At 36.8% G+C, this 27,631-nt stretch overlaps 1 protein-coding gene across 5 annotated transcripts in view; it reads left to right on the top strand.

The window, feature by feature from the left end:
* THSD7A (thrombospondin type 1 domain containing 7A) overlaps positions 1 to 27,631 on the top strand; it is a 676,621-nt gene that overhangs the window by 482,908 nt on the left and 166,082 nt on the right. For all 5 annotated transcript variants that reach the window (XM_070615793.1, XM_070615794.1, XM_070615795.1 and 2 more), the window contains 2 exons: positions 3,267 to 3,515; positions 6,419 to 6,600. In XM_070615793.1, the coding sequence (XP_070471894.1) occupies positions 3,267 to 3,515; positions 6,419 to 6,600 (431 nt within the window). The remainder of the gene's footprint in view (positions 1 to 3,266; positions 3,516 to 6,418; positions 6,601 to 27,631) is intronic.

Genomic DNA, 27,631 nt, shown 5'->3' with positions numbered 1-27,631 from the left:
GATCTGTGTAACTGCCCTTGATCTGACCTAGGCTTCAATTCCACTCTTATTTCCTCTGCTCAATACAAACTCCTAACATGGAGGCCGAGGAAAAGTCTATATTTCCCCTACCCATCACCAAACAAACAAAAGGTTATTTTATTTCATATCTCCATTAATTACCTTCATCTCAATCTGACAAATTCTAGTACATTGTTTAAAATTCACCATAGTAATCTACTAGTACTTCATATAACCTTCTGTGCCTCCCCAAGCAGAATTATATGCTTCCAATTTAATTACTGTAATCTTGTCATTGTACTTCCAAAGCCCAATATTAAGTAGAGTTATTTAATACACTTTTGTTGAAATAATGGTTTGGGGTATTGGGAAATTACAGGAAAGACAAACTGTAGATAGGTAGATAAATAGATAAGTTATATATGTCACATATATTAAAAACTACATGATCATATAACTTAATACTGCTCTTGTTTATACTACTAATTTCTCATATGTGGGACCAATATTGAAAATTGTTAATATTTATCAGGAAAAAGTATTTGTTTTGGCTTTTCCATAATTACTAAGTCATCCTTAGGACAAGCAGCACATTTGCAAAGTGTGTGGATAGTACAAACCCTGGGGCTGTGAAATAGCGACACTAGCTGATTCACCATGTGCCAGTAACTTGGCATTGGCCGCAGCTAAAGCAGTTATTCTAATAAACTGAGATTTACATCAGATTAAACTGTGAGAAGAAATAGGGCAGAGTGGTCAAGAAAATGGGCTCTGATTTTAGAAAATTCAAGTTCGAATTCCAGTCCACTGCTTACTAACTATATGATCTTGAATACGTTCCCTAACTTTTCAGAGACTCTTCCCTATGAAATGTAAATAATAATGGTACCCACATAAGAGGATGATTGGGAGTATTAAATGAGGTAATATGAGTTAAGTTTCAAACTTAAGCTATACAATCTTTCAGACAGACAAGACCACCATAGGCCACATTTGGCATCAGTCTGCTTAGAAGGATATAGAACAGGAACCAGAACTTGTGATCATTGTAGCATCAGACATTCCTCATCTGGTGGGAGTTCTCCTAGAAATCCATGCAGCACAGCTCAAATGGAAGAAGATAAGTCTTACATCAGGCAGGTTCCTAGCTGCCTTGGCTAAAATGTCTCATGCTCCACAGAAGCTAATATCTCTTGAAGTGATCCCATTGTCATAGCCTGCAAGTTACCCGCAAAAAACAAGCCCTGAGCCAAGAGTTGACATGTTCAGGGAAGCTCAAAGGTGTGGCCACCTACCAGGTATTTATAATTTCCCAGTACAGACAGAATTTATCCAAAGGGATTATTTTGTCATAAATAATATGATCTAGTAACGTAGCTGACATCCCAACTTTCATCAGGTTACCAGGGTAACTGTAACTGGAGGCAGTTAACTGATGATCAAATTCTCTACAAAAGGTTAAAAAGGATTGTTAATCCTCTGCCTGTACATAGAACATGAACCTAATAAGTATTACATAGAGGATAATATATGCATATGTATATGAAAACAATCTCATAAAGAATAAGAAATGCATCTAAGAGGAAATAAAATATGGAGAATTTTGCGAGGGAGTAGTTATAGAGGTCATCATTTGGTCATTATTTTGCCTGATTTTCATGGATAAACCATAAGTGTAAGAGTGAAAACTTGCTCGTCACAGAGAAAGTTTTGCTCTATGGTTAGTGTTCTACCTAATGAATCATTAATACTCAATACGTGACATTGGAGTAAAACTGGGATTTTGGTCCTCTCTGTTGTTGTAAGAAAAACAGAGCTGACTCACAGAGCCCTTTTACCGCCACTCTCAGATGACTGTTCTTCTCAGACCTCTCAGCTCAGACAAATTGACTTTGATGCTTTGAGCTCTAATTGTCTCCTAGGAATGCAATTTTCATCCACATGCCAGTAGAATTAAGAAGATTGAATGTCAGTTGTTACATTAAAATGGACCTGCCTTTCTGTATGGTTAATTACCATAGTTAAATATAGCACCTGAATGACAAGACACAATTAACAGTGCGTTCTCCCATCGGAACAGATGGTTCTATCATGGAGACAGGCTGCCTGCGTCTTGTAAACATGCACTATTGGTTATTGAGAATGGGCAAGAGTTCAGCTAAGAATCAAAATAAGGCCATCCAATTCCAGAAAACTCCTCAAAGTGCATATGCTCTTAGTCATTGATATGCATAGTATCATCTTCATCTTCATATGCAGATGTTACAATTTCGAATCCAACATTCCTGTAATTCAAGTAGAAGTAGATAGATAAGAGTTTGAAAATAAATACTTTACTGATGAATAAATATTAGAGATCTATTTAGAGGATATCTCTACAGTAATATAGAAGACATCTCTACAGTAATATAGATGTAAATAGATTTACTTTTCTAATGCTTATGATGTATTTCATTAAGATACCCATATGTTTACTGTGTATTAAAATGTGAACTGGAAAAATTGATGTATTTGAATAAGGATACATTATAATTGTGACAGCTGAAGTTTCAAATGATATTAAAAATAATGTTAAGCATATATTAAATTACTTTTTCTATTCAAAACAATATTGTATTAAGTTGGCCAGCATGTTTATTTAAATCACTAAACAGAATGTAAATTATCATATGTTAATTTTCTCATTTTCTAAATTAAAACAAATCTGGAATGAGTGAAATGAACAATATGGTAAACTTAGTTTCAGCCAATTTTGCTTAATCCCTTTATTTTCTATTTCCTATGAATAGTTTAACAACTGTTACAAAATAGGAGGAAATGCAAATGTTAGCTTTGAGTCTAACTGCTTTTACACATCATAAATGTTGATATATTTTCACTGAAATTGGAATTGTACCTCCATGTAGAAATAAAAACGTCCAAGCTGATGGGGCTGGCCCCGTGGCCGAGCGGTTAAGTTCGCGCGCTCCGCTGCACGCGGCCCAGTGTTTCGTTGGTTCGAATCCTGGGCGCGGACATGACACTGCTCATCAAACCACGCTGAGGCAGCGTCCCACATGCCACAACTAGAAGGACCCACAACAAAGAATATACAACTATGTACTGGGGGGCTGTGGGGAGAAAAAGGAAAAAATAAAATCTTTAAAAAATAAAAAAATAAAAATAAATAAAAAAAAAACGTCCAAGCTGATTTCCTCTGAAGTATAGAAGACAAAGTTCCTAACTGCCTGTAAGCCTGTGTTGAGATTGTCAATGCTCTTTTGCAGCTTTTGCCAGCAGGAGAAGCTGCCAATGACCTTCCAGTCCTGTGTGATCACCAAAGAGTGCCAGGTGTCAGAGTGGTCAGAATGGAGCCCCTGCTCAAAAACCTGCCACAATATGGCATCCCCTAAAGGCGTTCGTGTAAGGACACGGAGCATCAGGCAGTTTCCTATCGGAAGCGACAAAGACTGTCCAGAACTTGAGGAGAAAGAACCCTGTGTGTCTCAAGGAGATGCAGTCGCCCCCTGTGCCACGTGAGTAAATGAAGGACTACAGCTTCTGTGACCGTGTCTGCCCAAGTTGCATATCCCTTCCGTTGTTGGCTTTCAACTGAATAGTATGTTGGGAAATAGTGATTTTTACAAATTCTAAGTGGAAAAGTAAAATCCCTCTTTACAAACGCTATCCTAAAAAAAAAAAGATAAGGGTTTTACAGAATAAAAGTGTCTTTAACAAGTTGTATTTCCAAATCTCCATAAGGCTACATTTTATATATTTTCTATAAAAATAATATATTATTGGTAGACTTTTTCTGTAAAGGGTAAGATAGTAAATGTATTAGGCTTTACGAGCCACATATGTCTCTGTAGCAATAAGTCAACTGTGCCCTTGGAGCTGTAGACAGTATGTAAACAAATGAGTGTGCATATGTTCCAATAAAACTTTATTTCTAAAAGCAGGGGACAGGTTGGATTTGGTCTTTGGGCCATAGTTTGTCAACCCACATTCTGTAAGGTAAATAAACTTTCAAAATATAGGTTCCTGTTATTTATTAAGCAAGTCCTACTAAAATTCAGTACTGTATATAACAAATCCTATGGAATAGAGTCAAATACTACATCAAAATAATTCAAAATAATGAGACTTTAAGCTTCTTGAGGACAAGCATTGTACTTTTTTTTAATGCTTTTTGGTGAGGAAGATTGGCCCTAAGCTAACATCTGTTCCCAATCTTCTTCTTTTTTTCTCCCAAAAGCCCCATACATAGTTGTATATCCTAGTTCTAGGTCATTCTAGTTCTTCTATGTGGGATGCCACCACAGCTTGTCTTGATGAGGGCTGTGTAGGTCCTCACCCAGGATCTGAACTGGCAAAACTCTGGCCACCAAAGCAGAGCATGAACCCAACCACTCAGCCACAGGGCTGGCCCCCAGGATTGTGCTTATTAACTTGTTTTGCTTTTGTTTTTTTTTAAATCTCTAGCATATATCACAGGGCCTGGCACATAGTAAGTGCCCAGTAAATGTTCATTGAATTCAGATGAACCAAAACTAATTCTGAAATATTTGGCAGCATAACCATATCCTTTTTGTCCTTAAAAAGACATTGTTATTACTGTTTGATGTTACTACGAATTATCTTAGTAATAAATACACTTCAGCTTAGTCTGAATATAGAATATTTATAAAACAACTTAGAGAATCTTAGTTTCTCAATACATATGCACAAGTTTCACTGAGAACTTCTCTGGAATATTCCAAACATTTAAAGAACATGCATACAGCTCAAATTTCATGAACCAGTGAGGAGGAAAATTACTGCTACTTCTAACAATAATAATAACAAAGATAGTGATGATTTATACAAGATCTTCAATTCTCCACTCTCCCCTGTGTAACAAATGACTGAAAACTCCAGAGTTTCCTTCCTCACTGCTCTGTCTGTCCCACCCACTTGTGTGTTCCTCGTCATAAAACAGGCTCGAGGACCTGGCCAGGATGCCAATCAGAGTGCCTTGTCTCCTAGGACTTTCTTCTCTCTTTGTCTCAAGCTAGATGTTTTATTCTTTATCCGCTCATATTCAAACACTATTAACAAAGTAAATACATATTCTGAGTTCTCGTTCTTCTCACCCTTTTTGGAGGGTATCATTTTTTTAGAATATGAAACCAATTTACACAGGACTCCTTAAGATGACCTAAATTGGGACTCCATTCTATAAAAAAAATAAAATTTTCATTTTAACTCCCCTAATGAATGACTTGCTTTGTTTTACTTTCCTCGCCCCCGCCTCTGCCCAGGGCATCAATTATCCATGTTTTTAGAATTGACCTGAATACTATACTTCCTTTATAAACAGACATTAGGCGTTGTTCCTTGATGCCCCAGTCCTGCACCTCTTTTATGCCATGAATCCCCACTTATAAAGATTAAAAACAGGTATGAAAGTCAGCTTTCTGTCATGGAACTTTACCACTGACAAAGCAGAGCATCTAGATCACACATCTGAGGGCCCACTTAACTTTTTTGTCTAATTGAGATGGACATTAGCACATCCATTTGTACCTATGTTGGCTGTTAATCTGATTACTAAGGAAGCATCTTGGTTAAAGTGACACAAAGTGCTACATGAGCCATTTTCTTTGTGCTTTTAGAATATCCATTTTCCTCGAGCTGAAGAAATGCCGTCACTTTCTATCTTCAGTGGCATCGGGAAATGGTGCCCTGGCTATCTCCTTAAAGCACGTGTTGGGCTGACAAGCCCTCGACATTTCTTCCTCATCATAATCTTGACTGGAGCTTTAATTTAGAATCACAGATCGTCTTTCCTGTGTTCCACTGATTAGAAACGTCAGCTCTTTTCATCAGTCATCAGCACTCATCAGGGACAGCTCAGTGCTACAGAAAAAGCAGTTATTCTTGACAATAAAGAGAAAACTCTAAATTGTTATATTTTGTAATCCTAACACACAATTATAATTTTGATCCAGTATGAAAAAGCAATTTTCGTGCATTTTATTAAAGGCAAAACAAATGCTTGGGTTGATCATCATTTAGAATATTTTCCATTCCCAGATTCAATCCTTCTTTGTTTATAAGCATCAAGAAAGGGCAAGCTGGAGTTCAGCTTAATTGAACATAAAATTTCATGTTTTCAGCATTATGCTCTATTTTCATAAAATATTTATAAGTAACTTCCAGTGGTTGCAATTAAAACAGGATCATCCTAAATTTAACCCCTCTTTAAATGGAGCACTGCTGAGGATAAAGAACAGGTTGAAATTGAATCTGCACCATACATGTAGTAGTCTACGACTGATTCAAGAAGGAAGTGTGTTTTAGATGAATTTTCTTAAGAAAAAAAAAATATGAGAAGAGCAAAGCAAAGTTTTAGTCAATAAACATGGTTGCCGCTGCCGGCGTTCTCTTTATGTAGGTATGGCTGGAGGACCACGGAGTGGACCGAGTGCCGCGTGGACCCTCTGCTCAGTCAGCAGGACAAGAGGCGGGGCAACCAGACGGCCCTCTGCGGGGGAGGGGTCCAGACCCGAGAGGTGTACTGCGTGCAGGCCGAGGACAACCTCCTCTCGCGCTTGAACAGCCAGAAAGACAGAGAAGGTAAACTTTGTTTTCTTCTCAAAGACTCCCACATGCAGACCGAGCATGAGATCGCCCTGCAGGAATACATAACGCAGCCATTTAAGGCATGAATAGCCATATTTCTGTTCACTTTGTGGTTGACACCCGCTTTAGTGAACAGTAATCCGAAGTTTGATTGTAAAGAACATTTAAATCCAATTCCATCTTTTGTCAGTTCTGATTTACTGACAAGTCTCTTTAAATTTTCCAACTCTGACTCCGAGTCAAAACTTAGGGCGAGTAATTAATTATAAAAATAGAATAAAAATTCATCTTGTAAGTATACATGTAGAATGTAAATATATATTATAAAGTCCAAATTGTCTTTTCTTTAGATAAGAAGTAAAACCTGCGTGTAAAAAACACCTCCTATTGCTGTTTATAATTGGTTGAAAAATAAGTTAATTATGGTATTGAATGAATATTTCAATTGGAGTTTAAATGAAATAAATACAGAGTAAAACTACAGTAAAAAAAAAATCTTTAACCCAAAGGCATGACTTTTTTTTAAACCCTTTGATTTGACAGACATATCTTAGAATTTTTTTGTTTAAATCTCAGTTTGGGGACCAGATGTGATAAGTGTGCAAAAGGATAAGTGAGTCCAAGATGGCCAGGGCTAAAAGTATATATTATTATATATTAATATTACTCTAAAATTCTAATCATTATCAGATCAAGTTTATATCAGTTAGTTCTCTTCAGTCCACACATATATAAATATTTTTAAGCAATGCTGTAAGCAGACCCTCCTGCATTCCCTCTATTTGAGGGGTAGCATGATTTCTATCCCTCATCCACTCGACAGTTAGCATGTATAAGTTGCCAACAGAGTTCCAAAAATTGTGTAAGGTGGTGAGGATAGAAATAATGATACAAATTTTGGATTGAGAAAATGCTCACAGTCCTCATGAGGACCACAAACCAATAGTTGTAACATGATATGATATGGATTATAACTGAGTTTTAGAATCATAGGGGGATCATAGAAACAGGAACTTTCATAGAGGAGATGGCACTTGAGGTGACTGATGACACACTCCACACACAGTTAAGTGGGTCAGGAATGCAAGAGGGAGTTTATTCCAGGCAGAGGGAACAGCCGCATTACAGCACACCATTAGAGAAAAGCAAAAACGAAAAAGAAACCTTGCCAATAGAGATGAGTATATTGTGTTTGGCAAGTTGTGGATATGATAGGATAGTATTTCCCAGCAAATATGTTGGATGGAAAAGGAAATGAATAAGGATAAAGACCTTGGTTGATATCAGCAGATGAAAGACCAAAAAAGGGAGAATATTCAGAGAAGAAATCTGATCAAGAATGACCAGAAAAGAAGGGAAAGAACCATGAGAACTGCGTGTTTTAAAAAACAAAAGAAGGGAGTGGGCCCGGTGGTGCAGCGGTTAAGTTCTCATGTTCCGCTTCTTGGCGGCCCGGCGTCCACCAGTTTGGATCCCGGGTACGGACATGGCACTGCTTGGCAAAAGCCATGCCGCGATAGGCATCCCACATATAAAGTAGAGGAAGGTGGACATGGATGTTAGCTCAGGGCCAGTCTTCCTCAGCAAAAAGAGAGGAGGATTGGCAGTAGTTAGCTTACGGCTAATCTTCCTCAAAAAGAAAAAAAATAATAATAAGTAAAATAAATTAAAAAATGAAAAAAAAAACAAAAGAAGAGATGGCTCCTGTGCCTCTCCCAAAAAGGAGTGACAGCAGGGACTAGTGATTCATGAAAAATAAGCACTGAAGTTTTGTTTTTGCAACTTGCCTAACTTAATTGTTTTGCATCCACTAACTTTACATAGCTTGTCAGCTCATTTAGGAATCTAGCCTGGGGATACATTTTCCTGCTAATGGACCTTGAGGTTGTAGGGAGTAGCATAAAACATGCAATGTTAGTACACTAATATTTTCTTAGCCAATTTAATGGCTACGTTTTTAACACTCTTAGATGGATTTATTATAGCAGTCCTTTCAGAGTAGTATAATTTCATTGCTAGAGGTAGATCAGATTTTAGTTTCTGAATGTCAGTTATGTCCTTCCTGTAGGTTATTACTTTCAAAAGATCCTTCAGAATTCTGAATTGCAGCTGGATACTTTTTCAATCGTTTTGTCATGTAGTCCCTCTACGGCTGTAGCACCAAAAATAAAAGTCACAGAAAAAAAGCAAAACAAAAAGAGTATCATTCTTAAGATGTATCTGTTGGACTAAAGCAAATGCCAATGCAAAGATCAATAGATATGGAAATAATCAATTTGCCTAAAATTAATATTTATCATGTAAGTATGTAACATGACTAACTTAGGAATTTGTGTCCTTTTGTGTCAAATACCAAGAATACTACTAAGCCTCCTATAGTCTTTGCAAAAACAGTTGATTGTCCCTCTAAATTGCAGCTTTTTTTCCTCAGAACTCAGACTATGTGAGTTTTCCCCCAGAAGCACTTAACATTTCCCAAGAGGAAAGTTATTCAATATACCAGCGTCCCAAGAGTGACATGTGAAGACTGTAAATATGTGTGAATGGAGAACAATTAGACAGTGAGCTGTGAACATTGTTCATGGTCTGTCTTCCTTCAATAAATGTGAAAGAATGAAAGCTTGCTTTATAAAGGGAGGGAAAACTCTCAAAATAACTCTGTCAATCAATCCTAATAAGAAGGCACTGATCTCAAGAAATCTTGACTGCGTAGCCATGAGGAATTCAGATTGTACTTAATTTGAAGAACAAAGTCTACTGTGTTGTTTTTGCAGATTCACACTATATGTGCTATAAATGTCTTGTTTTCACATGTAACCAAGCTATTAAAAATACCTTAACTCAAGATCAAATACTTTACCTCAAAAATAAAATTTCTTGATACAAAAATACTGAAAACAAGTGATACAGAATTCACAGAAACTTCCTTTATCATCTTGGCACATCATATTACACAGAGGAATGGTGATGACCACGTTAGCACAGGATAGAGCCACATTAAATCACTTTATTCATTGGTGTGTTCTCTACTGTTAACTGATTCACACCACATTGGGGCATAATAGTTCTCCTGCTTGGAGCTAATATATTTAATTTCTGGAAAATCAAAATATGTATTATTAAAGTAGTCACAACGTGTAATGTATGGTATTCACAACTTGGTATCTTATCTGTGTCAACTGAATTATATCATCATAAAATTTATTAAGTTGGTAGCATCTGTAGACAATAGGAAAAATATATCTACTTGATATTGGAGGTTATCCACATTTTATTCATGTATTGCTGTTGACCATAGGTAACCCTCTCAATCCTGTCGACCTTTCCTCTACAATATTCAGATAAGCAAAATTTTTATTATCATTTCTTTAAAAGAAAGGCTTGGCGTCAGTTCTCTATTGAGAAAATTAGTAGTAAAACCCTTGACAAATTCTATTCAGCTGGCTGATCAGAATTCCAGTAAGCTATGAAGAATGTCCAGCTTGTGCTGGCGTGAAATCTACCCTTATCAGAATATGACAGGAAGAATCCTTGTCCATAGGGAGGTTTCAGCATAAGTCCTAGAAAGCTGATGAAAATGTTGCTGATCATTGAATGCGTGAATGTGAATTGGTTTTTTCTAAGATTTCAAAGTGAAATGAAGGTAGAATTTATCTATAATAACTCAAGAAATTCTTCCATTTGACACAGATTGAACATGTTTTTAAATAAGGAAAACCAAAAGTATTGGTTATAAAACATCATGTAGCTTACAGTGATTTATTTTATAGGAAACTTAAGAACATTCATTTGTAGAAAACATATCAAATAAGCCACACTGAAATCTGGATAAGGTCTGTGGGATTTGAGGTTATAAAGAAAGACAGCCTGGCTAATGAGCCTGTATGATAACGTGGAATGAGATAAACCAGCAGAAAGGCTTGGAGGATCAGTGGAAAGATGGACAGAAGGAAGTATGATTGAACTGTGAATGGGTAGACAGAAGGATGAATGAAGAGCTCCTGTTTTCTCATGTTTGGCAAAGAAATAAGGAGAATAAAGTGGTCAACATCCCTAAGAGGAATGCAAATTCTTTATAATTGTAGTCTTTTATCCACAGTTTCCACAAACTAGCCCACTTCAGTCAAAGCTATGTGGGGGAAAAAAAAGGCTCTGCTTATGGTGCTGTTCCGCTGTTATCTCAGAAAGTGCATATCAGAGTATGTCGAAGTCTAGTCTGCCCCTTTCCTATCCATCCCTTTTGGAATAACGGGTAGGTGAGACTATTTTACAGGACATTTCAATCAGAAATGTGCATCAGAGATTCTCCCTACGTTCTCTGATACAATCCTTAAACCATCCAGGAAAGATAGTAGTTTACTTTTACTTTCTATTTTGCTAGAAGTAGATCAACCCTGTCCCATGAAATAGAAATGATTTCATGTTACTTGACTTTCTATAACATCATTATATGGGTATAAATTATGGAAAAACATAAAAAGGGTTTTAAATTTACTGACTTAAAAATGTCATAGGCTATCATAGTTATATAAAAAGATATGTAAAGTTTGGTTCTGAATGCTTTTGTTGAGATAAATTACTGTAGGTAGGAATACGTTTCATAATTTATGATATTTTTAAGCACACTATTTTGTGCTCTACTAATCTTGTAGTACATGAAAAGGGAACTAAATCACATGATAACTACATTTTGGAAATATAGTCTATAGTGATGCAGTGGGTTGCAAAAAGCACTGTAATATAATTATAGAATAATTAAAACATGGGAACTCCCTGAAGGAATCAGATCCTCCTCGGAAATCACTTCCCTGGATATTTTGCGAGAGAGAAGGACTGTTACCCTGTGAAATTTCTCTGTGATGAGTAGATTACAAAAAGAGAAGTGAGATGCCAAGAAGCTTCAGCCACTGGGATAGAAGCTAATAAAAACTTACATGCTGGGAATTAGATTAAGCTGGTCTGTGGTCTACCCTACAGGTAACTTTTAGGGGAAGAGCTGACTAATGAGATGTGAGGAAATATTCAACCAAAAAGGCAATCAAAGAAAAATATAATGAGGCAGCTCGGAAGTCATGTAAACATGAAAACAGTGCTTATAATACATTTGACTTAGTTGATGTTTAATAAACATTTGTTGGAGCCAGCCAATGGCATAATGGTTGTTTGCCTGCTCCCCTTTGGTGGCCTGGGGTTCACGGCTTCAGATCCTGGGCGTGGACCTACACACCGCTCATCAAACCGTGCTGTGGTGGCATCCCACATACAAAATAGAGGAAGATTGGCACAGGTGTTAGCTCAGAGACCATCTTCCTCACCAATAAATAAATAAATAAAGTTATTTGCTTGTTTACTTTCCTCTTTGTAAAATGGTACAATTTTCTTTTAATTTGTCTGAAAATTATCTCTTGAATGTTTCAAATACATTCTCAAAAAGAAATTTCTATTTCAGCAATGGGCTATATTCACACACATCCTGCCTTTCACTTCTGAACAAATAACTATTCACACCTCTGACTTTTAATAGAGGAGACACGAGCTAGTTGTTAGATCAAATGACAAAAGTCAAAATTCATGTGCTTTGTTTCAGTTAGGCCACTCATTTAAGAGAACATTTTTTGTATATCTATTTTCTATTTTCTAATTATAGTAGATGGCTTAAAAATCTTTTGAATTTTCATCTTAAGGCTACTTTCGAAAGAACCCCAGATAGATAATCAGGAAACTCGGTTTTCATTTCTGCTTGGCTTTGTATTCTTACGCACATTACTTAACTTTATTTGTCTAAAAATACCTATTTATAAAATACTCTTCTGTTCTATTTCCAGCAATATGGCAGATTATAATAGCTGAAAATCATCCTTTACAAAACACCTGGACGTGCAGGATACAATATTGTTTTAAATGCTTTTAAGAGGAGAACAGAGGTCTCCATTAACTAAATGATTCCTGAAAACAAACCAGGAAGTTTGAGCTGATACTTCCTGTGTCTGCCCTTGGGTGCACATGGTCTAGGAGGAGGGTTATATATTATCGGGACTTAGGAAGAGTGATGCTGACAAGGGGCATGATGTAAAACTTTTAGCCAGAGAAACCGAGTACAAGCAGAAATACTGCATTACTTCATCAACCTCAAATGATTATAGCATAAATGAGTGAGCAGAGAAATTCAACTTACCTAGAGAGGGAGATGACAAGGAAGCAGGTCAGCCTCAGGTCAGAGCAAAAGCAAACCTCTCCTAAGAATTCCAGCTATGGGCTTGTCCTCATACTAGTTTAAATAGCAAATTTCTGGTACTTTCATGAGTCCAAAGACCACAAAGCTAAGAAATGAATATAAGAAATAGTGTCAGGCCAATGGTACTACAGGGGTGCCTGACATAAGCAAAAGCAAAACTGAAGAGCAGAATACCATAACCTAAGGCACAGGATTTCCCGATATAAACTGCACCATTCAAAATTGCCAACTACATGAGGAAAAATAATCCTTCATAAAGAGGATTTAAAATGCCTAGGAAATAGTAAAATTAGGCACAAGGTTGGAAATATTAGAAATAGCAGATAGAAAACATAAAATACATATACTAAAACTTAATAAAGATGTAAAGAAAAAAATTTTAAACATAAAGTATAATGTCACAATGAAAAAGACCAGATTTAAAAAAACAAAGCAGAAGTTCTAGAACTGAAGAATATTTGTACTGGAAATAAGTAAATGAGTAGATTAGATAGATTGAGCTAGACAGTTGTTAGTAAACTGAAGAAAAGCATAAGGAAATTATTCAAAATGCAACACTGAAAATAGAAGTTGAAAATAGAAGTGAGGATAATAGTCATGCAGAATTAAACAAGAAGGTTCAGAATGAGAGAATTAAGAGAAAAGATGAGAGAATTTTCTAGACTTGATAAAAGGCAAGAATGTACAGAATCAAGAAAAATAATTTCCAAGCAGGATAATAATATAGGCACACTTAGATACAATGTAGTGAGATTTGACTCATCAGCTACAAAGACTTGTTAAAAGGAATAGAGAGAGGGCAAAAATTCATTACAAAGGAATAAAAAAATTAACAGTGAAATTCTCAACAGCTCCAAAAAGAGCAAAATAACAAAAATTACGTATTAAAAGTACTTAGAGGAAAATAACTGTCAACTTAGAATTATTTATCCGTGTGCCTGTTATTAAAATCTGTGGGCCAAGTTAAGACAGAAGTGATAGGTTACCTCTAATAAACCCTCACCAAGAGAACTCCTAAGTGATAATGTTTAAGGAGAAGGAAATTGTAGCCAGAAAGAGAAAAATTGAAGATGTGCAGAAAATTTGGTAAACCCCTGGGTAATCTAAATAAGTATAGATATGTATGAAGCAATACTAATAATTATCATAACTAAAACACTATGCAATTAGTTAATGAACAGTAATAATATAGGAAAAGAAGAAACGATAAGGAATATAGTGTTTGGGAGAGAGTAGAGATGCTGAACATCCTTAGATATTCTTAAGTCATTATGCATGTTAAAAATTTAAAACTGATTATTAAAGTAAAAATACATAGCTTATTTTAATAACTTATTAATATATAACTGTGTAATTATATATTATAAGATAATATAATCAATCATTAATAAATAAACTATATATGTACTTTCCAATCCAACAGAGGAAAAAAAAGGAACTCAGTCAGTTTGATAAAAGATACTAAATAAGAGGAAAAAATTCATTTTTTCTTACAGAGATGAACTAATTAATACCAAATAAAGAAGACTAGAAATATGACTTTAAAATGTCATTCAAAGGTTATTACAGAAAATTACTTTTTTTAATTATTACTGCATCTATAAGACCAGCCAACTGTATTATAAATGTTTACAGTGATCAAACTGAGTGTGGATTACTCAGTTGCATTCACCCCTGCTGATGAAAACATAAACACACTAACAGACCACACAGGAATTATTACATAGAGAAGATAGTAAAATTCGTTATGTATATATTGTTGTCTTGGACAAAGTCATCGATGATGTGCTGATAAAATATGTGAATGATGTTAAGCTAATAAGGGATAAATCATATTGAATAACAATTTTATAACACAAAAGGGTATTAATAGACTAGAAACAATGGAATTTCTCCAACAATGTGAAGTCTAATGAAATACTTACAAATACCTACACTTAAGTCTCAAATCCCCACCCTAAAAGAAAATAATGTAGTGGTGATGGTGATGATATGACGGTGACAATATTGATTGCATTTATTAAGGCACTATGTTAATTATTTGGTTGCTGCAAAGATTAAATGCTTAATGTGGAGAACAAAGAGTTGGAATCAATGACTTAATGTTAAACTCATTGTATGTCTAGTCTCCCAAATGTTACTCTTCTACATATCAATCATAATCTGATTGAAATGCTACAAATTTGGATATCTCACTTGGTATTCCTTCATTCACCCAATAAATACTTATTGAACACAACTATTAGGTTACGTCACCGATGTAGATGTTGAAGATAGAGTGTTTTAAAAAGCAGACTTGGGATGAGCCCAGTGGTGCAGTAGTTAAGTTTGCGAGTTCCACTTCAGCGGCCTGAGGTTCACAGGTTCAGACCCCGGGCACAAACCTATGCACCTCTTGTCAAGCTATGCTGTGGCAGGTGTCCCACATATAAAATAGAGGAAAATGGGCACGAATGTTAGCTGAGGGCTAATCTTCCTCAGCAAAAAGAGGATTGGTGGCAGATGTTAGCTCAGGGCTAGTCTTCCTCACTAAAAACTAAAAGCAGACTTGATCCCTGTCCTCAGGGATCTGATAGCCTAATAGTAGCCTTGTATCTACAGCCGCATTTCCTGGGGGTTCAGAATGACCCCTCACAAGGCTGACATGGAGAGACTACTACAGACATGCCAGTTTGGAGCTCTTCAGTTAAGCTCTGAAAGAACACTGCAGTCATCATCCATTCTCAATAAAGAACCTTCACCATTATTCATCAGGTGAATTATGTTTCTGGAAGGCACATATCCTCAAAATGTAGTTTAAGAATGACCCAGATGCTTTAAGAAAATGCAAAAATTCCTTCATGTTATCCACTGAGATTGCAGTTCTGTAGGTCTGGATTGGGTGCAGAATCTCTGTCTTTTTTATAAGCACCATCATTGATTATAATCAGGAGTTGATTTTACCATAAAGCTAAAGAGAGTGCTTTTAGAAGCCCTTCCCAAAGCTTTAGTTGAGACTGGGCTGGGGGCAGAGAAATCCAGATTTTCTGAGCCCCAAAGCTTATACAATTTAGAAAACCCTCATTATTTAAAAAAGTAAAGGCAAAATTCCAAATACAAAATCACTAAAGAATCAGGGCCAGCCCAGTGGTGTAGTGGTTAAGTTTGCACGCTGTGCTTCGGTGGCCCAGGGTTTGCAGGTCCAGAAGCTGGGTGTGGACCTAGCACCGCTTGTCAAGCCATGCTGTGGCAGCTTCCCACATAAAATAGAGGAAGATTGACACAGACGTTAGCTCAGCGACAATCATCCTTAAGCAAAAAGAGGAAGATTGGCAACAGATGTTAGCTCAGGGCCAATCTTCCTCACACACACACACACACACACACACACACAAGTCACTCAAGTCTCTGCCAGGATCTCCAAAGGGGCTTCTGCATGTGAAGGGCCCTGAATCTTAAGCTTCATGGGCTTTTCTGCCCCTAATACTAGCACAGACTTTTAGCCTCTGTTGGAGCCAAAGAGAATCATTACTTTAAGGTGAGAAACAAAAACACAGGCTTATGTGTCCCGAAAAGCCCTGTTTCCCGCAGTTCTGGAAGTGAGACAGGGGAGAATGGAGGGACTGGGAAAAGTCACTATGTGTCTTCAGAAGTGAAGTAGAACTTGCAGTTCTAATATTGGTCTTATTTACACTCACTGAGCCCTAGTTTTAGGTCCCGGAGCTGCAAATCTTTAGAAAACTGTCATACCTTGCTCATAGTTAGCTAGGAAATTGCAGAGGAAGAACACCTAACACTCTCAGATACTGTTTCGTCTTACTTCATACCTGTAACCCGAGATGGAAAGAAGCCATAGCTGTTAGTAAAGGACCTTCCATTAATGAAAGAAAGATGGTGGATAAAATGTCGCATAAGCTGACACTACCAAGTGATTATAGTACATGTGCCTTTTGTAACCCTTAAGCACTTATTTCATCGAGTCGTTGTAGATGAATGATAGCACCAGAAGGAATTTTGAAATGAGCACTCAGGGATGTGCACTGGTGAATGAATAGCATTTTTTCAGAAGCACACTCCTGCTATCTAAGAATGTAAAAGAAATGGTTTGTGGCTGGCTGTTCCCTGCCTTGCTGATGATTGCTCAATAGGGAGTAGCTACTCTCACCAGTGTTAACAGAGGAGTACAAGCTACATTGTGGAACTCATTAATATTTATTCCTTCTAAAAGCAATGGGCAATAAAAAGGGAAATAGACCAGGGAGAATAGCAATGGGAAAAGGAAGCCATGACAACAGATTCATCTTGGAAAGGTTTCATTTATTGCACACAAAAATACACTCAAAATACAAGGATCCATATTATTATATTATTAGTCTGGAATCCACTAAAAATGCCTCTAATTGGGTGAATTCATTTATGGAAAAAAATTCTGTACTGAACACAATTTAAGAATTCAAAGTAGCCATCCATATTCTTTGTAATTATATACACTTGATGTACCTGCTTATAATTTCGCGTTTTCAATATTCAACAAAGCTACATGTTCTCAGTGTCAGTCTGTGCTCTGTCTATGGAGAAGAACGTTCTCTAAGCCAAGGATCACCTGTCTGTTGCAACAGAGACCAGTGACGTCTTTGTTCTTTTTCTCTTGCTCTTCCTCTATTTTCTGCCTTGAAATGCCTTCAACCATTGTCCCAACTATCCAAATATCTTCTCCTATTTCAAATAATCTTTTTCACACTGTAAGACCGCAAGATCTTTCTTCACTCAAAGCCTACAGCCTTCTTATACTATATTACACAATTTACCATTTGATTACATATAATTCTATTTTTTTGCAATTACTTGATAAATATTCATGCTAATTCCCCAAGATTTTAAGCTTCTGAAGAAGGCATGGCTTTTTTCCTTCCCAGCTTTAGTATCATCTATCATTCTTACCAGAGGTCTGGGTACATTTGCCAATTGTATCATTTAGAACTATCTTTAAGAAAGATAAAGAAAGCCCTTCAGTTAGAGGACATTGACTTCCTAGACATCTAATTTATAGTGTTTCATTTTGAATTAATCTCTATGTCTCACTAACTTCATTCTTTTCTCCTTTGCTTTCCTTTGCTCTGCAAAGGCTTAATGAGATAATGTATGTAAAACACATCATAGCATAAGGCCTTGCCTTCATTATATGCCAAATGAATATTAATTGCTAATGTTTATGTGTTTACTTTTCTGGTTAAATTGAGAAAAAGGGAAGTATTTTTTAAATAATAGTTTTACTCTAAACCTTTTGCCTATATGGTCGTACGTCACTTATCGACAGGAATACATTCCAAGAAATGTGTTGCTTAGGCGATTTTGTCATTGTGTGAACATCAGAGTGTACTTACACCAACTTAGATGGTATGTATAGCCTGCTACATACCTAGGCTAGTTGGTACTAATCTTAAGGGACCAGCATTGTATATGTGGTCCATGATTGACCGAAATGGCGTTACGCGGCACATGACTGTAGTAAAGGCATAATTGTCTGCTGGCCTTGCTAGTTGAGAAACATAACAGAGGATGTATAATTCGTGGAGTCTCTTTACAATATATCCCCAAATCATGCCATGTACTTACATTATATGAAATTGCCTCTTTCTTGGAAAAAGTAGACTTTTTTTTGTATTATTCCAGAATAAAAAGAAATATAACTAATTTTACTTCTGTAGTTATGGAAGACAGAATAATTATAGCTTCCGTTTCTTTGTGACACTGAATCCTTGAGAAGTTTAAGCAGCACTCTGTTGACAAAGGATTCTGAAGGAGATTCTTTCAATAACTCTGGTATTGTTTGGTTGCCCTCGAAAGAACACTTTCATCATTGCTCAACCTAAGAATGCCACGCTGGTCCATCTGCCCCTTACATTACACAGGATTGCTGGGCATCTAACACCACATGGGTTAGGCATCTAACAGCTGGGCATCTAACAGCACATGGTTAGGCCTGCGAGACTTTAACTCTTCTTGTCAAATAAAATTAAAGAATAGATGCAGAAAAAAGAAATTTTAGAAAAGATTCTTATTGTTCTTACATGTTCTCAACTAGGTCTGATTAGAAAGCCTTGGATCAATTAAGTTCCTGCTTCATTAGAAATTCCGATAGTACTTTGAAAATAAAGTCATGTTTTTCACTAAGAAAGCTGATGATTTCTCACTGTCTTCCAAAAATCCATAGCAAGGGGATGAGCAAAGAAACTAATATATTGGGTTAGATAGTGTTTTCCATGACTAAATGGATAATTAGAGAATAATTTTCCCAGACATACTGAGATAATAAGTGACAGAGGACAGACTCAGAGCCAGTTTTTTTTCACTCCAAAGTCTAAACTCTATCCAGTCATCCCCCCCGCCCTGTGAATTTGCTTCAGAGCAAATAACTGGGTACAGTAGCTGTCCACAACTTTATCAAAATCATCAGAAGTGCATTATATTAAATTATCTGATGATATCTCTGTTGCAAAAATAAACAGATAAAAATGCCATGGAGATCTGCCTCTTATAACAGAAAATTGAAGGAAAACTAAGCATAATTTAAGCCCTTTTTAGGATTCAACTCAATTAAGAAGTTCATTCCCTGAGATGGTTCTATAAGGTCAACATGGAGTCTTGTCCATGGTTATTTGAACAAGTATTATGTTAACTCATACGAAATTGCTATTTTTTAGATCAGCGGCTTTTGATTAGTGGCAATTTCGTATGGTTCAACTGAATAGGTACCTTAACTATATTATGTCAAGTCACCTGGTATAAACTACTCTCTATCCCAGACTTTCCACTGTCAGAATCAAGCCCACAACTACTGGCTATGAGTTGTAGTCACTGTTTCCATGTGAACAGTATGCATTTGTGCTGTATGTGGTGTGCTTTAGGGAAGATAATGATTGTCTTCTGTAAAAATATGTAGATTTCCCCATAGTAGATATTCTTTATGGGAAGATAACTCATATTGATGGCTTGAGACTGACTTGAATTCATCCAGCAGCTTTTGCTCTGTGCACAGTTAGAAAAGAAATTTTGTGCATTCAGTGATGTGATTTTTTAATACTTATCTATGTGCCACTTTGTTTTATGTAAATACATACAATAAAGGGAGATAAAGTGATTTTAAGGATAAATGGCTGAGGAATATGGGGCAAAGGAAAAATGCTAGTAGAACGAGAAGATCGAGCCAACACTGAATATAATAAAGGTAACATACAACATGTGTGCCATAAGATTCTGTGACTTTCTTGAAGTAGAGCCACAAGTTTTGGCTCTAAGCCTGTAATAGCCAATACAAAAAGAATTAATTACGAAATTATGAAATTCACAGTGCCCATTAGACAATAGAAACCAGTTATAAAGGAAAAGCACAACAATTTCTGGTTTTAGGGTCAGAAAGAAAATTCACCAGCAGGCCTTCATAAAGAGAACACTGTAACTATATTGAATTACAACCTCATTAACATCTTTACAATAAGCACCACAATGAATTTTATAGGGAAGCTTTTCCTTTAAGCAGTTTTCCTAAATGTAGGCCACTAGCATAAATATGAAAGTGTAACTCAGGAAGGCAAATCAGTGGAGGTTAATGTGATATGGTACAGATTTATAGGTCTCTGCTAAGCGAGATAACCCAGGGATAGAGTTCAGAATATCTAAATGAGTGGATGTACAGCTATTCCCTCAGGCAGTCCTCCTCAGAGCTTTGATAGATATTGAGAGGCAGCGAGTTCCCTTGTGTCCCCTGACACAAGGATCTGGAGTACTGCTATTCTGGTTCCTACTTAGGTGCAGTTAAATGCAGACACACATTTTCCAGCCATCATCTAAGTGAGGATAGGATTAGCATCCTTAAAAGAAAATCGAAAGGCTTGACAAAGACATAAACTTGAAAAAAATATTATCCCACTTCGAACAGGGGGATGAGTCTGGGCCTAACTAGATACAGGGCAAAGAAAAAGTTCAGGCACAGATAAAGGAAAAGCAAAGTTCCTTAAATCTATTCTGTAGCTCATAACTCAGCAAAAATCTGAAACAGATGCAAGGGAGACCCAGCTTTAACAATAATGCCATCTCTTAGAAGAAGCTATTTAATTTTCTGATATCTTATTCAAGATTAAATTATTTTCAGTTATAAATCTATGGAACTAAATGAGTTAACTTGGAGTAATAATGATAATGATGAGGAGGATTAGGAAGATGATAGATAGATGCTTACTATATGTGAGACACTGTTCTGTTTACATTTATTTGCTTGTTAGACCCTCATTACAAGCCTATGAAGTAAGTACTATTATTATATAATGTTGAGGTGCAGAGAAGTTGAATAATTTTATCAAGGCATGTAGCTAGTAAATAGCATAACCAGGATCATAAATCAAAAACTCTGGCTCTTGAAACTGTGCTCTTAACCCCTGTGCCATGGAGTTAGGGTTATTAATTGTAGGCCAATTTGATATTGGGCAAAAGTTACCTCTCCTCCAAGTGATACTGGTTTTAGAATGTGTGCCTTTCTTTTAAATAGTAATTAGGACTCAGAGCCAATGGTCTATTAAGGTTATTCCTATTTAATGACAATAAATTATACATGTATGATAATGTCCATGTTTCTATTTTCTATGGCAGGAAGTCGTTCATTGATTCATTTATTTAACCAGTATTTACTGAGTTCTTTCTATGTCTAGGCACTGTTTTAAGTGCTGAAGATAAAGAAGTGAACAGCACAGACAAGATTCCTGCTGTCACAGAGTTTCTATTTTAATGGAAAGAGATAGACTATAAGCAAAGAAGTAAAATAAATAAACAAGAAATTATCAGATAGCAATAAGTACTATGCAGAAGATTAAAATAGGGTGATGTGAGAAAGAATGACGGGTAGTGATATTATTTGAATCACCAGGGTATTGTTTGGCTTCCTAAAATTAGATATCTAGCCCCAAATTCTCCTCTGAGGAACAAACTCATATATTGATTTTTCTATTGGCCATCTCCAGTCATAACACTCAAGTTTGCTTGTCTCCCCTCCACACTCTCTTGTAAAGGCAGAATAAATGAAAGTTTTAAACAGCATCAGAGTACATATATCTGAATAGTATAATCTCCATCATCTGTTGAATAGATGTGGTTAAACTAAATCCCTTATTGCTCCTTGGGGGAGGGGGAAAATCACTAACAGAATAGGCAACACGTAATAAGTGTTCAGTGAATATTTATTGAGTAAATGAATAAATGAACTTAGTAATAACCCTAAAGGGTTGATCTGTATGATTCCTAACTGATTGTTACTCTGGCAAAATTTCTTCCTCTGATAGCCAGAGAGATGAACGTTCTAAGATATGCATATTTAGAAATATATCACAAAACTGGGTAAGTAAATATTTTAAATCATTAGAAAAGCAAACTTATTGTTAGGCTTCTGCTTCCAGCCATAATTGAGTAACTGGAATACTCTTAATAAGAATAACTATAAAATTGGACAAAATATACAAAGCAACTGTTTTTAGGCATTAAACTACAAGCAGGAGAAGACTGCAAACACAACTGTGAGGTGATGAAACACCTCAGTCTTCTACTGGAGGCTCTTTCCTAACACAGAGCAGGAAAGTGAAGGCAAGCGTAGCATCAGGTTTTGCTGAACTAAGGAGTCAGAAATCTAAGCTCCAGGCTGCTGAAGTGACTAGAAATTTCAGGGCAGGGTACAGAGAAAGGAGATAAAAAGCTACTCCATATGCAAAGAAGTAGAATAAAGAGACCTACTCTCAAAAAAAAGCAGTCAGTAGAAATATACTTTGAGAGGCCCAGATATTAGTATTAGCAGACAAGGACTTTAAGAAACTATTATACATTGGTTCAAAGACTTAAAGGAAAAGATTGTCTTGGGAGTGAACAGATGGGAGTGAGAGGAGAGAAATAGAATATAAGAATATGGAAATATAAGAATGTAAAAATCTGCAATAAAATATCCACTCAGTGGGCTTAACAAACAGATATTGCAAAAGAAAGGCTAAGTGATCTTGAAGACAGATCAATAGAAGTTATTGGATCTGTGTAGAAGAAAGGATTATTGATCTTGAAGACAGATCAATAGAAATTATTTGATCTGCACAGAAGAAAGGGTTATTAATCTTGAAGACAGATCAATAGAAATTATCGGATCTGAAGACCAGAGAGAAAGAAGATTGAGGGGACAGAAAGTGAAGAGAGACTCAGTGAGTGGCAAAATAATATCAAGATGTCTTTGTATTAATATTACAGAAACAGAAAAGGGAGAGTGATTTGACAGAAAGCATATTTGAAGAAAGGATAGTCAAAAATTTCTCAAATTTGTTGAAAAAGAAACCATCAACTTTCAAATCTAAGAAGCTCAGCAAACCCCAAGCAGGATAAATACAAAGAGAACAATAACAAACATATATTATACTCAAATTGCTGAACACCAAATACAAAAAGAAAATTCTTAAAGCAGCCGGAGGGAAAAACACACGATATGTACATGTGAAGAAAGATAACAGATGAGTTTTAAAATCTCATCAGAGACAATGAAGACCATAAAACAATGAAACAATGTCTTCATTGAAAGAAAATTGTCAAATTTCTATATTCAGTGAAAATACCCTTCAACACTGAATGTGACAAACTGACATCTTCAGAGAAATGAAAGCTGAGAGAATTCATTACCAAGCAGTTGAGTATAGATTATAGAGATAGAATTCTTGAGTCGTGTGATCTTGGATAGATTATTTAACTTCTCTGTGAGCCTGTTTCCTTCTCTAGAAAATGGGGATAATAAAATTTGTGAAAATTTAAAAAGAGAGAATCCATGTCCTGCACTTAGAACCATGCCAGGCATATAATAAGGTCTCAGTAAATCTGATCCAAAATATGAAGTAGGGCCCATGATTTAGAATAAATTTTCCTTCGACTTTTTGTGTGCAATTCAACAGTGGTGCTGTGAGGGAAAAAGCATTCCCACAATTATAGCTTAGACCTGGGGAACTGAGTAGATGCCTTCAGGCCCCAGTTTTCTATCTTGCCCCAGAATAACATCCTAATTTTCTTTTGGGTGATAGATAAGGGATCTCTGGAGCCTCCACCATTTCCTCATTTGCAGAGAGCTTTTATCCAGTGGAACCAAAACCCATAGTCTCAAAGAAAGACCAGCTTCTGTTCTCATATTTGTGGCTTCTCAGGTGTATTTGGTGCAGCTGGTCTAATATCAGTCTCCACAAATGAGTGCAGCCTCCCTACCAAAATGCAGCTGAGCCCATTGGGAAACTCCCTTGACCTGAGAAAAGAGCTGAGAAAAGCCACAGCCAAGAAGGTCATTTGATGAATTCATCAAGAATGGAGACAGAAATCATCTTGACATAAGCACACAAGAACCAAGCAAGATACATATGAAACCAGATCCCTAATTTTGGATCCAGCTCAAAATAGCCTCTCAAGGGTTCTTTTCAGGTTGTAAGCCACCTGGTCCCTCATCAAGGTGAAGCCAGAGGCTCACAGCCCTCCACCTGCCACGCCTTTGCCTACAGTCCCTCCTCGCTTGAGTTATAGTGCTGAAATTTTTTTCCTCTACATTCAGTGATTCTTTCTGTCAGACTTAGTGGATTTTAAAACATGTAGCTCTTCATGTGTACTTTGAATGATGCCTAATATTAAAAAACAAATCCATTTCATTTTTAAGCAATACTTGAAAACACTCAGAGACACTCTGGGGATAAACAGAAGGTCAGCAGAGTGAAAGGAGAAGACCCTACTCCACATGCATTGTTGTACGTTCTCTCATTTTTGCTGTCCAGAGGAAAAAAATCTGAAATATATGAGAACAGGGAACTTAATAATAGGAGAGATTGGGAGTAGAGTTTTTAAATTGCAAAAAAAGATTTATGGAAAAATTAATGAGGTAATAAATACGATGCTTAAAATACCATTAAAATAAAAAATGAAAAAGATAAGAAAATAGATAAGATTCTGAATAAGTAGGCTAGAAGTAAGCAAAAACATAAATGTAAAGACATAAAGCTGAGATTAAAATGTTAAAATCTGAGATAAAATATAAGGGGCTCATTAATAATTAATAAAAATTCAAATCAAAATGTATTAAAGACTTGAACACAAAACCTAAAACCATAAAACTCCTAGAAGAAAACATAAGAGTAAGCTCCTTGACATTGGTCTTTGCAGTGATTTTTTGGATTTGACACTAAAAGCAAATGCAACAAAAGCAAAAATAGACAAGTGGGGCTACATCAAACTAAAAAGCTTCTGCACAGCAAAGGAAACCGTCAACAGAATGAAAAGGCAACCTGTGGAATGGGAGAAACTATTTGAAAACCACACATCTGATAAGGGGTTAATATCCAAAATATATAAGCCAACTTGCACTAGGGATCTTTCCTGGTCAGAGCCTTCTCCTTTCTGCCAGAATTTTATCCCTTTTCCCTAGGATGCAGTTTATCAGTCCACAAAAGTGAGTCAGGGAGATCCCCGGTATCAAACCTCCAGAAGGATTTGCTAGGGAAGTTTGAGATCTACAAGGGCAGATGTTTTAGAACATCCAGTATCATTCTTCCAAGTGATCTTATTTAGAAGAATATAGTGAATGCTTAAGGAAAGTGTTCAAACTCAGTTTATATGCTGCCATAAGTAAAAATGTGGACTTAGGCTTACAAAAATGTCCAGCAACAAATATATCACCAATAGAAAAAGTAAAATACCATTGAGGAAATCATTCTTAATATTCTAATGGCCAAAGACAATAGCAAGCAATTCTTTACCAGAATGCAGGTAGCTCTGTTCTAGAATGTGCTTAACATTTTCTAAAAGCTAAGCAATGAGTGCCACAGTACTATGGAGTCCTGTGATCCAGCATCGCTGTGTTTCTCAAAGGGTGGTCTGAGCATTCCTTGCATCAAAATCAGCTAAAGTACCTGTTAAAAATGCATATTCCTAGGTTATTCCTAGTTTTCAGTCCAAATGTAGTGAATCAGAATTTCTGGGAATGGTACGCAGGAGTCTGCTTCCTTTAAACAGCCCTTCTGATCACTCCCACCACAACCACTGCCCCCCAGTAATTGTTGCATGCACTGAAAATTGGAAAGTCGCTCTTGTAAGGTTAAGCATGGATCGTGAAAATCATGATTTCTGCACTGCAGACTCAGAAATCAGTAGCTTTGTCACATTCCAGACAGCTCTAATGCTACATGATGACATTTTCCAACAGGTGATGTCATGACTCAGCCACGTTTGACCTTTTATGTTTGTTTTTAAGAAACACTTGCTGGAGTTTAAATAACCCAGAAATTTTAGTGCTATTTTTTTCAAGGATTTCATGTGTCTTACCATGAATGGGGTGAATATTAGCAGCCTTCATGTTACCGCCTAACAAAGGGGGAACCCAGATGTGTCAGAAACTCTGTTGTTTAAATGTCAAACCCAGCAGTTTAGTCTAGACCCGCCAGTTCATGTGGTAGCTGCCGGGGTGGTCGGATTAACTGGAGGTGGAGCAGAGCAGGGCAGGAATGGAGGTACAGGGAGGAGGAATTGGGGGGATTTCCATCAACTGGAATGTTGTGTAGAGCACAGGACCCTTATCTTCAGAAAACAGGTGTGAGAAAACAGACTTATCACAGTCTAAAAGGTCAAGAACAAGGAGAAACGATGCAATGACAACTAAGGGCTCAACATCGGTTGCTTGGACCAAAATCTTTGGAGCCATTCTTTATTCTTCTGTCTCCCCCTCCCACAACCAGTTCCTCAGGAGATTCTTCTGCCTCTGCCTTTAATATTTATCTGACCACTTCACCTCCACCATCACCCCCTGGTCCGAACCACTACCTCTTGTTGTAGTTTTGGAATTGCCTCCTGACAGGTGTCCTTGTGTCCTTAGTCCCCCCACAATCCACTCTCCACACAGCAGCAGAGCTGTCATTTTAAATCTTAAGTCAGGCTATGTCACTCTTCTGCTCGAAGTCCTACATCTGTAGTGCAGTTCACTCCAAGTAAAAGCCAGTCTGCGTCTTCTGCCCTTGGTCACCCTGACCCCATCTCCGACTCCTCGGCCTCTTGCTCCTTTCTCTCTGACCACTCAGGCCTCCTTTACAGGCTCTGGAACACACCTTCTGCCTGGAATGCTCTTCCCCTAGACATGTGCTTAGCTAACTGCATCCCCTCCTGCCAGCCTTGCTCTAATGTCTCTTTCTCAAAGATGTGATCGCTGTATTTAAAATCGCAACCCACCTCTCCCACACACACTCCCAGACCCCTTCCTCTGCTTTTCTTTTCTTCATAGCACTTTTTGACTTATACCATACTATGCCATTTAGTAGTTTATTAAACTTCTTGTTAATTTTCTGTTTCCCCATCCCCTTGATGAGAATGCCAGCTGCAAGAAAGCAGGAACCTTTATCTGTTTTGCTCTCTACTAAATCCTAAGCACCCAGTGTATCTCAGTATGTGTCTGGTACATAGTATGTGATTAATAAACATTTATTGAGTAAATTAATTAAGTACTTATTCACAAGGTGAATCCTGACAAAGTGTATGGCGAAATATAGGAATAATTACAAAGGGTTAAATAGAGAAAAATAACTAGAATAAGAACCAGATCTAAGATAGGTAAAAGTAACTTGGTGGGCCAGGAAATCTGAGTGGGCCTGGAACCAAGAAACTCATTATGACAAAGTTTTATTTGCAGGTGATAAGTAGTTTTGAGATTGCAGTTCAAGGCTGCCCACAAATCATGCTTTTGACCTTTGCCTCAGTGTTCTGGGTTGTATTTTGTTTTTT

Source organism: Equus przewalskii, chromosome 4, assembly GCF_037783145.1.
Source record: "Equus przewalskii isolate Varuska chromosome 4, EquPr2, whole genome shotgun sequence".
NCBI classification, from domain to species: Eukaryota; Metazoa; Chordata; class Mammalia; order Perissodactyla; family Equidae; genus Equus; species Equus przewalskii.
Note: the sequence above shows the minus strand (reverse complement) of the source record. Positions and strands in the feature narration are given on the sequence as shown.